Source organism: Pristiophorus japonicus, chromosome 5 (genome assembly GCF_044704955.1).
Source record: "Pristiophorus japonicus isolate sPriJap1 chromosome 5, sPriJap1.hap1, whole genome shotgun sequence".
NCBI lineage: Eukaryota > Metazoa > Chordata > Chondrichthyes > Pristiophoridae > Pristiophorus > Pristiophorus japonicus.
The window spans coordinates 215,722,252-215,736,759 of NC_091981.1; the positions used below are offsets into that span (position 1 = coordinate 215,722,252).

A 14,508-nucleotide genomic window follows, 5' to 3' on the forward strand; every position below is an offset into this window, starting at 1 on the left:
GCTGGCCTCTCCGACTCGGCTCCTTTTCTTAATCTGGCGGCATCAGGTGGCAAGTAAGCCGGTAATAAAACGGCATCAGAAGCCGGGAAATCGCGGATAGCAAAAAAATGTGATGTTTTACAACCGACTAGAGAGGAAACGGTGAAAATATTCCCGGGGACCAAGAGCGGTGGTTTTCATGGCCGCCATCTCAGGAGCCTAGGAAACCTGTTTTTCCTGCCTACTGGTTCTGAACTATTAGATGCGCAAAAGGGTTCCTACAGTCCACGTCTGAGATCCAGAACAAAGCTATGAGACAGCTTTCTGACAGAAAAGAAAAACTGGTGCAAAAATGCTGGGCTCTGGCCTACACCCACCTGTCACTGAGCATCCTCATATGAGGGTTACATCTCTGACAAAGCTACTCAGAAGAGAAGCTGAATCAAACAGTTGATGAAGAGGCTAGTATGTGGTATTTTAAGCAGGTAGAGAAACTGGTAAGCAGTATTGGACATCAAGAACACCATGCTGGCTCGACAATGCAAGCTGTCCTGCATAGGATGTTCGATCACACTGAAGAAAGCTGTTCACCATATAATTGATGAGTAAATGAGAAACAGCAGCTATCCAGGGGCATTACCTGGAAGCTAGGTACGAGAATATATGCTCATATATCTAAGATTTGGTGTCTATTATGTTTATGTTGCAGAGAGGCCAACAGTGTTGCTGCTGAAACTGCACACCTGCACCTGATTGATCTATCATTCACTGGGGTATGGTAGTAATTCTGTAGTAATGCACTCATACATTTTTACTAAGTTGCGCTGCTCACGATGAGGAGCTCCTGGAACCTGCTGTCTACTTGCGATGAGCTTCAAAATCCCATTATTATATCAATCATCAATTGTTTATTTCCATATCCACAACATGGCTGCTGTCTGTCTTTAAATCGTCCTCTATCCTTGCTGAAACCTTCATTCAGGTTTTCATTACATCCATGATTACGCTTCAACACCATCCTGGATGGCCTCTGAAGTGCCACACAATATAAAATCCAACTTATCCAGAACTTCTTGTCCTGGACTACATTCTATTCCCCTGCCAACCCATCTTTGCCTAGCTCCACTGACTATCCGTCTCCCAATGCAATGAATTCAAAATCCATATCTACAAATCCATCCATGACATCACCCCATCTTTAGCTCTATGTGCACTTCAGGCTTCTCTTGCAAACCCCTCCCCCCCCCCCCCCCCCACCTCGTCTCCACTCCACCTTCACAGTGAGAGCCTTTAGCCACCTTAGCCCTGTATTCTGGATCCCTCTCCTTAAACCACTCCACTTTGCCCATTGTACAAATGGATTATATGGAGCTGAACAGTCCCAGATTCAACACCTGGTTTGAGTGAACTGATCTCAGCTGGAGTGGCCATTGCGATGATATTATAGGGCTTTTGTATCCCAGAGCTTTTGGCGTGCAAATGAGACAATGAGAAAAAGGTACAACAATCCTAAAGACGGTGTGCGTTTTGGTGCTGTGGTGCACCAAGCCAGTCTGAAGGTGCATGTTCTCAGTACTCTTGCCTCTGAATTCTGAACTATTTTACCATACTCTTGTTTGTGCAACAAATGAGAAATAATTTTAGATTACTTATCACAGGCAGAGTCTTTATTCTTTGAATTAATTTCAATCCTCACCTAAAAACTACCACCTAAACTTACTCCTCAACAACAACTTATATTTATATAGCACCTTTAAAATAGTAAAATGTTCCTAGGCACTTCACAGGAGCGTTATCAAACAAAATTTGACACTGAGCCACATAAGGAGATATGAGGGCAGATGACCAAAAGTTCATTCAAAGAGGTAGGTTTTAAGGTGCATCTTAAAGGAGGAGAGATAGAGAGGTGGTGAGCTTTGGAAGGGAATGTCAGAGCTTAGGGTCTCAGCAGCTGAAGGCCAATAATGGAGCAATTAAAATTGGGGATGTGCAAGATGCCAGAATTGGAGGGGCGCAGATATCTCGTAGGGTTGTAGGGCTGGAGGAGGTTAGAGAGATAGGGAGGGGTGAGGCCATGGAGGGATTCGAAAACAAAGATGAAAATTTTAAAGTAGAGGTGTTGCACAACAGGGAGGAATGTAGGTCAGCGAGCACAGGGGTGATAGGTGAACAGGACTTGGTGCGAGTTAATATATGGGCAGCAGAGTTTTGGATGACCTTAAGTTTATGGAGTGTGGAAGACGGGAGGCCGGCTAGGAGTGCTTTGAAATAGTCAAGTCTAGAGGTAACAAAGGCATTGATGAGGGTTTCAGCAGGCAAAGAAACAGATGTTTAGATTACTGATCAATAATCAGCAACATCTGATGAAGAGTGCCTGTCAGTTCGGTGAGGAGAGGATTGAGCTCAGTGATTATATTTCCTTCCGTGCACAAAAAGCCTCCCAATATTCATAGTCTTGAGCAAGGGACAATTGTGCGAGGAGAAAAGATGATAAATTACAATATATATATCTTGCTCCTCCTTCCAATGTCCAATTATACTTCACATTTGCCCCAGGTCAGCCATCAATACATTACTCTCATTTTATGAAATTACTAAGTTAGCAATGTCAATGTAGACATACCCTCTCCAGCTCCCTGGCTCTGGAATGTGAAAGGCTTCAGTTGCTCAATGGACTCCTGTGCATCTTGTTCCCACAAAGATGTTCTCAGAGGGGGTCGTCCCTTGACTGATCGCTCTAGGAAGGCTGAAACATGCCTATTTATAGTTTCTTCTGCTGCCGCCGTCGTCTTAACCACCTCTGACAACACTTTCAAGAGTCTGTCATTGGCCTTTTGGAAACTATTTCTATGTAAGTGGATAAAATATTAGCACAAGAATATTTTATTATAAGATTATGAACTATCAAATGTTATACAACAATTTAACTGTTTTTTCAAACTTAATTTAAACGCATTTAGTTGATGCCTTTAACATAGTAAAATATCCCAAGGCACTTTTCCAAGGCCCTTCACAGGAGCATGATCAGACAATTGACACTGAGCCAAAGAATAAACAGTAAGACAGGTGACAAAATGCTTGGTCAAATACATAGGTTTTATGGAGCACCTTAAAAGGAGGAGAGGTGGAATTGCAGAGCGTTTAGGGAGAGAATTCCAGAGTTTAGAGCCTAAACGGCTAAAGGCATGACCATCAATGGTGGGGTAAAGGAATTGGTGGATACACGAGGCTAGAGTTGCAGGAATACAGAATTCTCGGAAGGTTGTAAGGGTGGAGAAAGTTACTGAGATAGGAAGGAACAAGGCCATGGAAGGATTTGAAAAGGATGAGAATTTTCAAATCGAGGTGTTGCTGGACTGGGGGCCAATGTGAGTCAGCGAGCACGGGGTGATGGGTGATCAGAACTTGGTGCGAGTTAGGATACAGGCAGCAGAATTTTGGATGAGCTCAAGTTTATGGACAATAGAGGGTGGGAGGCTAGCCAGGAGAGCATTGAAATAGTGGAGTCTGGAGGTAATAGAAACATGGATGAGGGCTCTAACAGCAGATGGCCGGAGGCAGGGATAGTGGCAGGTGATATTACAGAGGTGGAAGTGGAATAGTGGCGGGTGATATTACGAAGCTGGAAGTGGATAGTGGCAGGTGATATTACAGAGCTGGAAGTGGGATAGTGGGAGGTGATATTACCGAGCTGGAAGTGGGATCGTGGCAGGTGATATTACTGAGCTGGGAGTGGGATAGTGGGAGGTGATATTACCGAGCTGGAAGTGGGATAGTGGGAGGTGATATTACCGAGCTGGAAGTGGGATAGTGGGAGGTGATATAACAGAGCTGGAAGTGGGATAGTGGGAGGTGATATTACCGAGCTGGAAGTGGGATAGTGGCAGGTGATATTACAGAGGTGAAAGTGGGATCGTGGCAGGTGATATTACAGAGCTGGAAGTGGGATCGTGGCAGGTGATATTACTGAGCTGGGAGTGGGATAGTGGCAGGTGATATTACCGAGCTGGAAGTGGGATAGTGGGAGGTGATATTACCGAGCTGGAAGTGGGATAGTGGCAGGTGATATTACAGAGGTGAAAGTGGGATCGTGGCAGGTGATATTACAGAGCTGGAAGTGGGATCGTGGCAGGTGATATTACTGAGCTGGGAGTGGGATAGTGGCAGGTGATATTACCGAGCTGGAAGTGGGATAGTGGCAGGTGATATTACAGAGGTGAAAGTGGGATAGTGGCAGGTGATATTACCGAGCTGGAAGTGGGATAGTGGCAGGTGATATTACAGAGGTGAAAGTGGGAGAGTGGCAGGTGATATTACGGAGCTGGAAGTGGGATAGTGGCAGGTGATATTACAGAGGTGGAAGTGGGATAGTGGCAGGTGATATTATGGAGCTGGAAGTGGGAGAGTGGCAGGTGATATTACGGAGCTGGAAGTGGGATAGTGGCAGGTGATATTACAGAGGTGAAAGTGGGATAGTGGCAGGTGATATTACCGAGTTGGAAGTGGGATAGTGGCAGGTGATATTATGGAGCTGGAAGTGGGATAGTGGCAGGTGATATTACAGAGGTGGAAGTAGGCAGCCTTTGTGTTGGAGAGGATATGGGTTTGGAAGCTCAGCTCAGGGTCAAATAGAACACCGATGCAGCAAACAGTCTGGATCAGCCTGAGACAGTGGCCAGGTTGGGTGATGGAATCAGTGGCTAGGGAAGGGAGTTTGTTGCAGAGTTCGAAGACAATAGCTTCAGTTTTCCTAATGCTGAATTGGAAAAAATTGCAGCTCATCCAGGACTGTATCTGGGTCAAGCCATTTGTAATACCGAGGCAGTGAAAGGGTTGAGCTGGGTGTCATCATGTTGTGTTTGCGGATGTTGCTGCTGAGGGGCATCATGTAGATGAGAAATAGAACTGGGCTGAAGATAGAACCTTGGGCAACTCCAGAGCAATGTTCCACCTAATCTTTTGGGGTGCACGGTCCCTTTAATGGGCTGCGCAGCCTATTCAAAGTTTTGCGTAGGTGCGAAATTTTACATTTGAAAAGCCCGTTCCGGGCTGCACGGGACTGTCAGACAGCTGTGCGGCCACACAGCTTACAGGGAACGTTGCTCCAGAGGTAACGGTGCACAGCGGGAAGAGAAGCCATTGCAAGAGATTCTCTGGCTCTGGATAGGCAAGATTGGAACCAGGCAGGACTGTCCCACTCAACTGGTCAATGGAGGGGAGGCATTGGAGAAGTTGGAGAAGGATGGTGGGGTTAACTGTGTCAAAGGCTGCAAACAGGAAGAGTGAGGAGGGATAATAGTGCATCACAGTCACATAGGATGTCATTTCTTACTTTGATTAGGGCCATTTCAATGCTGTGGCAGGGGTGGAAATCTGATTGGAGTGGTTCAAACATGGAGTTGCAGGAAAGGTAGACACCGGATAATGGGAGGTGACAATGCATTCAAGGACTTGGGAGAACAAAGGGAGATGGGATGATTTTTTTTTTTTCCAAAGACAGGGGTTAAGGGTGTTTTTTTTTGAGGAGGGTAGGGCAATAACAGCAGATTTGAAAGGGAGGAAACTATTTACAGTATCAGCTAGCATGGGGACCAGAAAGGCAAGTTTTTAAAAATTATTCGCTCCTGGGATGTGGGTGTCGCTGGTAAGGCCAGCATTTATTGCCCATCCCTAATTGTCCTTGAGAAGGTGGTGGTGAGCCAACTTCTTGAACCACTGCAGTCCAAGTGGTGAAGGTACTCCCATAGTGCTGTTAGGGAGGGAGCTCCAGGATTTTGATCCAGCGATGATGAAGGAACGGCGATATATTTCCAAGTCGGAATGATGTGTAACTGGAGGGGAACTTGGAGGTGGGTTTGGGAGGTGCTGCTGAAGAAACCTTGGCGAGTTGCTGCAGTGCATCTTATAGATGGTACCATGCAGCCACGGTACGTCGTGGTGGAGGAGTGAATATTTAAGGTAGTGGATGGGGTGCCAATCAAGCGAGCTGCTTTGTCATGGATGGTGTCGAGCTTCTTGAGTGTTGTTGGAGCTACACTCATACAGGCAAGTGGAAAGTATTCCATCACACTCGTAAATTGTGCTTTGTAGATGGTGGAAAGGCTTTGGGGAGTTAGAAGGAGACACACTCGCTGCAGAATATCCAGCCTCTGACCTGTTCTTGTAGCCACAGTATTTATGTGGCTGGTTCAATTAAGTTTCTGGTCAGTGGTGACACCCCCAGGATGTTAATGGTGTGGGATTCGGCGATGGTTATGCCGCTGAATGTCAAGGGGCAGTGGTTAGACATTTGTTATGTATTTAATCATTGCCTGGTACTTGTGTGGCACGAATGTTACTCATCACTTATCAGCCCAAACCTGAGTGTTGTCCAGGTCTTGCTGCATGTGGGCAGAGACTGCTTCATTATCTGATGAGTTGCAAATGGAACTGAACATCATGCAATTATCAGCGAACATCTCTACTTCGATCTTATTATGGAGGAAAGGTCATTGATGAAGCAGCTGAAGATGGCTGGGCCTAGCCACTGCCCTGAGGAACTCTTGCAGTGACCTTATTCCCTTATACTGCTCATCATCCAAAGTTTAGATGGAATAAGTTCACGTGTGCAGGTGGTGGGTCTCATCGACAGGATGAGTTCGGAGATTAAAAGAACGGTCACAGGAAATAAACTTTAAAAAGTTGCGATTCTGAGCTAAAGCTGTGTGATCCTTGGCGGAAATTTGGCTTGGCGGCCAAGGGAAGGGAGGCATATGGCTTAGGCAAGTCAAAGTCACTCTACTGCTGAATTTCATGGTACAGGTTGGGCCTCCCTTATCCGGGACTTCCTTATCCGGCACCACTCCTCGTCCGGCATGATTCTGATGGCCAGAGGTGCATGCGCAGAACGTGGCCGACCGCCACCCGCTGGGGCCGCATCGATACTCAGCCCGCCAATACTTCCTTCGCGGCCCGCCGACACTTCAGGCCTGCCCAGGGAGCCGACCACCCCACCCGCCCGCAACCTCAGGCCCCCGATCTCCCCTTATTCGGCACAGGCCAGGTCCAGAGGGTGCCAGATAAAGGAGGTTCAGCCTGGATATATTATTTACGCATGGCACTGTACAATGCACTTAAAATTATCCTCAAATCACTGCATAATTAATGCCTAATTACACTTTCTAAAAGCACATTTAATAAATTATTTAATCAGTTTTAAAATCATGGTCTCACACATTGAACTTTAAAATTCAACCCAGGAAAGTCAAATGCATATAGTGCTCAGTTAATTCATGCTTTGAACATTAAATATTCAAACTTGAAAAGCAAATTGTTGCACCATGCTAACCTTTGTTTTGTGAGGACACTTTCATTGACTTCTTCACATTTTTCTTCATTTGATGGTATGCTCTTTGGGTCACCAGATTGCTCTTGGGATTTATGCTGGTCTTCTGTTTCACTCTGTGCCAAGTTATGGATTGGTAGAAAGTTAACGAATGACAAAAATCCTGTCATTTTACTTCATGTCTTTCTTCCCTAAATTCATTGTTTAATTTAACACAAAGCTCAGACCTTAGGCCTAATGCAGCTTTACATAATGCTCAATTCACCAAGAGGTATGCTAAAACTAGCAGCAAAACAACACTGCTCTTAGGTACTTCTTTTCAATTTGGTTTGCAAATTTAAGATCTGTGCATTACATTTGGCCTCGCAAAACAAACAGCATATAGGTCTCTCTTGTATGCTGCTATGACAACACAAGGCTTCATCTATTAATATTGTAAATTATGCCACGCCTATTCCTGCTGGAACCAATTAGCATAGCAGTCTCAAAGTTATATTGATGTTAACTATAAAATATATAAGCAGAATTTAACTGAAGGAAAAAAAATAAAAATTTGGGCATCAGAACTGCATAAATAAATGAAGACAGGTACAAGTTCAATTTACCATCTCTGTCTGTGTACTGCTGTTGCGCATTTCCTGAGAGAGCCTTTCCTTTCCAGTTGCCTGAAGGTTTTTAAGTTTTTCCAGTTCTGCAATTATGCTTTCATTTTCTGATACCATCATCTCATGACAAACAGGACTATTCTGTAGTTAAAACATAAACTTTAAAAAATCTTTCCTATTGTATATTAAATTTATACAAAAATTGAAAATGTTAATTTGTAAAATAACATGCAACATATTCAAGTAACATTCTAATATAGAATTATACTGATCTAGTATGAATTTTATTGATTCAAAACCAGATATAGGGTTAAAAGGGCAAGAAATGGCAAATGCATCTGCAAGTGAAAATACAAGTTAGCATTTCAGATGCAAAGCCATTATCCAGTTTGGGGAAAGTACATGTAAATTGCTGTGTTTGAATTCCATCCCCACAACCCCATTACAGAAAAGACTGCACCACGAGCAGCAATTCTGTACTTTACCTGTTGTTCTCCCACCCTCTTGTTTTGATCAGTTCTATAGAGGGCTTTCTTTCCCCCAATTTTCACAAAACTTCTCAATCCAAAACATCAACCTGATTTTTCTTGACTCATGTGCTGACAAGCCCGCGGTATATTTTCAGCATTTTTTGTTTTATTTCAGATGTCCAGCATTTAGATTTCCAGTATTCTTTTTAACTCACTTTTATACATATCATTAAGGTACTGGTGCCTACATTCATGTTTATGAACTGGGTACATACTTAATAAGAACATAAGAAATAGGAACAGGAGTAGGCCATACAGCCCCTCGAGCCTGCTCCGCCATTCAATAAGATCATGGCTGATCTGATCATGGGCTCAGCTTCACTTCCCCGCCCGTTCCCCATAACCACGTATCTCCTTGTCATTTAAGAAACTGTCTATTTCTGTCTTAAATTTATTCAATGTCCCATCAGTGGAACCATCCTCTCTGCATCCACTTTGTCAAGCCCCCTCATAATCTTATACGTTTCAATAAGATCACCTCTCATTCTTCTGAATTCCAATGAGTAGAGGCACAATCTACTCGACCTTTCCTCATGTCAACCCCCTCATCCCCGGAATCAACCTAGTGAACCTTCTCTGAACTGCCTCCAAAGCAACTATATCCTTTTGTAAATATGGAAATCGAACCTGCATGCAGTGTTCCAGGTGTAGCCTCATCAATACCTGATATAGCTGTAGCAACACTTACCTGCTTTTATACGCCATCCCCTTTGCAATAAAGGCCAAGATACCATTGGCCTTCCTGATCACTTTCTGTACCTACATACTATCCTTGTGTTTCATGCACAAGTATCCCCAAGTCCCGATGTACTGCGGCACTTTGCAATCTTTCTCCATTTAAATAATAACTTATGCTAAACAATTCTCACCTCTGCAAGCTGACTCCTAAGTTTTTCCACCTCAGCCAACAATTGCTCCTGCTCTTCCTGTAGTCGCTCCAGCTGCTGTGTGTGAAACTGTCGTAACGCTTCTACTGATTGTTGATGCTCCTGATCCTGTCGAACAAGCTCCTGCCTCATGTCTTCTAGTCTCTCCTAGTACACACAAAGTTGGAAAGAGATGAAGCTGCAATCTCTTTTCTGTGTTATAAAGTATATGATTCCATTTGAAAGTCACATTGTAATATTCTGTCATTCTACTGCATATGTATTTTTTCTTTTTAATACTATTTTTAAATATATTCTTCATATTTAGTGTTAAATATAGCATTTTCATCCTTATATACTTTTTAAAAACTATTTAAATGCTGTCTCAAGTATTCAGGATGATTGCAGTCATTCCCACACTCATATCTGAAGCTCGAAAGCACTCAAACTGATAACAGGGGAACATTAAATGCCAAACACAGCACTCCCTACTTCTTCATTAAGTCAAGCAATGAAAGGAAGCACCATATTATTACAACATTCTAGTGAACTGTCCTTTTATGTTTTATTTTGTAAAAAGTGTTAAAGGATCGCAGAACTGTCTTTCTATGAACTACAAACCCAAATATTTAATGTAGGTAAGTTTCAAAAAATATTTAATTTATCTTTTCCAAAAAGAATTGAAAATACACAGGCATGGCTTAAAATTATAATTTTAGGAGGCCCTCTTACTTTGTTACAAGAATATTTATGGTTTTGATATATGACTATTTAGACCCAAAATAAACGCACGTCAATATCTTAAAAATAGTTATGCCCATTATCTATTAAAGTGAAACACTGAGCTAATCTGACTGCTTTCTGAAAACAAATAGCAATGTACTGGTGCATTAGATAGATAATGAATCTTCATTGTTATAATGGATATCTGCTTTACAGCAAAGAAAGCACACTAATGTGGTATTGATTTAAAAACAATAAAAATGTAAGAATTTTAAAAACAAAAATCACTGGCTCATAAAAAGAGATAACACCAAGTGCATCAATGAAAGATGTAGCATGGTTGGTTCAATGGCATAATGGTGAGCACTCTGGACTCTGAAGCCAGTGATCAGAGTTCAAATCTGGGTAAAAGCTGAATTTTCTTATCTCCCAGAGGGTTGTGAATCTGTGGAATTCTCTGCCCAAGGAAGCAGTTGAGGCTAGCTCATTGAATGTATTCAAATCACAGATCGATAGATTTTTAACCAATAATGGAATTAAGGGTTACGGGGAGCGGGCGGGTATGTGGAGCCAAGTCCACGGCCAGATCAGCCATGATCTTGTTGAATGGCGGAGCAGGCTCGAGGAGCTAGATGGCCTACTTCTGTTCCTAATTCTTATGTTCTTATGCACAATTGTAAACCTACTCACAGGTCCATACATGCATAAGTTATATAATGAGCCTTTCTCACTGGACAATGACTAAAACATGGCCCAAATGCATGGGAGGAAGAGTTTAGAAAGTTTGAAACTGCCGCAGTATCTGGTATAACATTTTGTAAAGTTGGGGTTAAGGTACTTTGTTAGGGTACTGGATCTGATCTGACCTGTGCTATAACATGCATGGAAGTCCTTGAAAGCAACTGTGTCAAGGTTTTCATTAGTTCGACTAGAGAAGTGGGTACTCACCTGTGCAACTTCTTGTCTCTCTAATTCAGTAACTTCTACCTTACATTCAAATCTCATTTCTTTCAGACTGGAATTATCTTTAGCATAAGAGTCCCTGAACAATTCCTGGTCAGCTTTCAAAACTTTCTCCTGCAAAGCAGCTTCTGAGACCACATCGTGTGTATCCAATTTATCCTCAATCTTGTCATTTTGCAATTGCCTTTGAATAGTTAGAATTTCAGCATTCTTCTGTTTCAGTGATTTCTGAAGCTCCTCTTTTTCTTCTGAAAACAGTTTTTCTAATTTTTTTCTGTCTGCATCAAACTGGAAGTGGAGATCTTGTTTTAGAGTACCCAACTGCCGTTCCATTTCTTTCTCCCATTCTTCATCAGTTAGTTTACATGTAGTAGGCCCTTCTTGCAGGTCCCTTGTCATCCTAGCCATCTCAGTCTGCTGAGCAAACTGTACAGACATCTGTACGATTACCTACAAAAATATCAAAATGTAGGAAAAAAAGCTTTAGTACATTAGGCTAAAAAGTCAATTTAAAAGTATATTGATGTCAAAATTTAAACTCTTTTCAAGTTTATATTATTATACAGCACTCATTTCAACACCATAGTATTATCAATAAAAGTCTAAATCAGTGCAGTATCAGCTAATTGTGATCTCAGAAAATAAGTATGACTATTATTGTCATGAGTTTGAGTTTAGTGAAAAGGGAAAAGTGGATGGTACCAAATAATTAACATAAATCTTCAGTTTTATGCAAACCATCACCATCTTGTATGCATGTTAATAACTACTACAATTGCTAAATTATGTTTTGTAGTTTTGGTTGCAGACGGAAATAAATAAAATTGCATTCACTACATGACGCAGGATCATACAAATAAAGACAGAACAAGGTAACTGCACTGTTGCACTAACTTTCAGGCAACATAATGAGAGCACTATCTTGCATTTAGCGCATGGTATTTTTGTAAAGAAAAAGCAATAAACATCCACGCGCCTTTCATCCCTCACCTTGATATTCTGAACCGATTCTGTCTCCCATCCCACCAAACAAATATAATCGATGAGGTACACAGTTAAGGATATGGATATAACTAGTTTGCCTTGTAAGGCATAGCAGCAGCAACAAACATTTATATAGCACTTTTAACATGGAAAAATCACCAAGATGCTTTAATGAAGAAAGGAAGGAATCAAAACAAAGAAGGAATAATGGAATGCATGACCAGCCACAAAGAGGCAGAATAGATGGACAAATCCTTGGTCAAAAGGATGGGCGAGAAGTTTTTTTTTACAGTCGAGAGAAAAGAGGGAGGGATCAATGGAGGGAAGGGGATAGTGAGATGGACAGGAGGTAGAGGGGGGACAGCAGGGGAGGGCGAACCGGAGGGGGCGGGGGGAGCGAGGGAGGGAGTGAGGGAGGGAACGAGGGAGGGAACGAGGGAGGGAACGAGGGAGGGAACGAGGGAGGGAACGAGGGAGGGAACGAGGGAGGGAACGAGGGAGGGAACGAGGGAGGGAACGAGGGAGGGAGCGAGGGAGGGAGCGGGGAGCGAGGGAGGGAGCGGGGAGCGAGGGAGGGAGCGGGGAGCGAGGGAGGGAGCGGGGAGCGAGGGAGGGAGCGGGGAGCGAGGGAGGGAGCGGGGAGCGAGGGAGGGAGCGGGGAGCGAGGGAGGGAGCGGGGAGCGAGGGAGGGAGCGGGGAGCGAGGGAGGGAGCGGGGAGCGAGGGAGGGAGCGGGGAGCGAGGGAGGGAGCGGGGAGCGAGGGAGGGAGCGGGGAACGAGGGAGGGAGCGGGGAACGAGGGAGGGAGCGGGGAACGAGGGAGGGAGCGGGGAACGAGGGAGGGAGCGGGGAACGAGGGAGGGAGCGGGGAACGAGGGAGGGAGCGGGGAACGAGGGAGGGAGCGGGGAACGAGGGAGGGAGCGGGGAACGAGGGAGGGAGCGGGGAACGAGGGAGGGAGCGGGGAACGAGGGAGGGAGCGGGGAACGAGGGAGGGAGCGGGGAACGAGGGAGGGAGCGGGGAACGAGGGAGGGAGCGGGGAACGAGGGAGGGAGCGGGGAACGAGGGAGGGAGCGGGGAACGAGGGAGGGAGCGGGGAACGAGGGAGGGAGCGGGGAACGAGGGAGGGAGCGGGGAACGAGGGAGGGAGCGGGGAGCGAGGGAGGGAGCGGGGAGCGAGGGAGGGAGCGAGGAGCGAGGGAGGGAGCGAGGAGCGAACGGGGAGCGAGGAGCGAACGGGGAGCGAACGGGGAGCGAGGAGCGAACGGGGAGCGAGGAGCGAACGGGGAGCGAGGAGCGAACGGGGAGCGAGGAGCGAACGGGGAGCGAGGAGCGAACGGGGAGCGAGGAGCGAACGGGGAGCGAGGAGCGAACGGGGAGCGAGGAGCGAACGGGGAGCGAGAGGGAGGGAGCGGGGAGCGAGGGAGCGAGCGGGGAGCGAGGAGCGAACGGGGAGCAAGGGAGGGAGGGAGCGGGGAGCGAGCGAGGGAGGGAGCGGGGAGCGAGGAGCGAACGGGGAGCGAGGGAGGGAGGGAGCGGGGAGCGAGGGAGCGAGCGGGGAGCGAGGGAGCGAGGGAGGGAAGGAAGGGGAGCGAGGGAGGGAAGGAAGGGGAGCGAGGGAGGGAAGGAAGGGGAGCGAGGGAGGGAGGGAAGGGGAGCGAGGGAGGGAGGGAAGGGGAGCGAGGGAGGGAGGGAAGGGGAGCGAGGGAGGGAGGGAAGGGGAGCGAGGGAGGGAGGGAAGGGGAGCGAGGGAGGGAGGGAAGGGGAGCGAGGGAGGGAGGGAAGGGGAGCGAGGGAGGGAGGGAAGGGGAGCGAGGGAGGGAGGGAAGGGGAGCGAGGGAGGGAGGGAAGGGGAGCGAGGGAGGGAGGGAAGGGGAGCGAGGGAGGGAGGGAAGGGGAGCGAGGGAGGGAGGGAAGGGGAGCGAGGGAGGGAGGGAAGGGGAGCGAGGGAGGGAGGGAAGGGGAGCGAGGGAGGGAGGGAAGGGGAGCGAGGGAGGGAGGGAAGGGGAGCGAGGGAAGGGGAGCGAGGGAGGGAGGGAAGGGGAGCGAGGGAGGGAGGGAAGGGGAGCGAGGAAGGGAGGGAAGGGGAGCGAGGGAGGGAGGGAAGGGGAGCGAGGGAGGGAGGGAAGGGGAGCGAGGGAGGGAGGGAAGGGGAGCGAGGGAGGGAGGGAAGGGGAGCGAGGGAGGGAGGGAAGGGGAGCGAGGGAAGGGGAGCGAGGGAGGGAGGGAAGGGGAGCGAGGGAGGGAGGGAAGGGGAGCGAGGGAGGGAAGGGGAGCGAGGGAGGGAGGGAAGGGGAGCGAGGGAGGGAGGGAAGGGGAGCGAGGGAGGGAGGGAAGGGGAGCGAGGGAGGGAGGGAAGGGGAGCGAGGGAGGGAGGGAAGGGGAGCGAGGGAAGGGGAGCGAGGGAGGGAGGGAAGGGGAGCGAGGGAGGGAGGGAAGGGGAGCGAGGGAGGGAGGGAAGGGGAGCGAGGGAGGGAGGGAAGGGGAGCGAGGAAGGGAGGGAAGGGGAGCGAGGGAGGGAGGGAAGGGGAGCGA

General features: G+C 47.0%; 1 protein-coding gene across 1 annotated transcript in view; it reads right to left on the reverse strand.

The window, feature by feature from the left end:
- The window catches only part of akap9 (A kinase (PRKA) anchor protein 9), a 353,045-nt gene that overhangs the window by 181,269 nt on the left and 157,268 nt on the right, over positions 1–14,508 (reverse strand). Inside the window, exons 18-22 of the mRNA XM_070880224.1 lie at positions 10,976–11,440; positions 9,308–9,472; positions 7,909–8,049; positions 7,307–7,419; positions 2,603–2,826 (exon numbers count right to left, since the gene is read on the reverse strand). Coding sequence (XP_070736325.1) covers positions 2,603–2,826; positions 7,307–7,419; positions 7,909–8,049; positions 9,308–9,472; positions 10,976–11,440 — 1,108 coding nt within the window. The remainder of the gene's footprint in view (positions 1–2,602; positions 2,827–7,306; positions 7,420–7,908; positions 8,050–9,307; positions 9,473–10,975; positions 11,441–14,508) is intronic.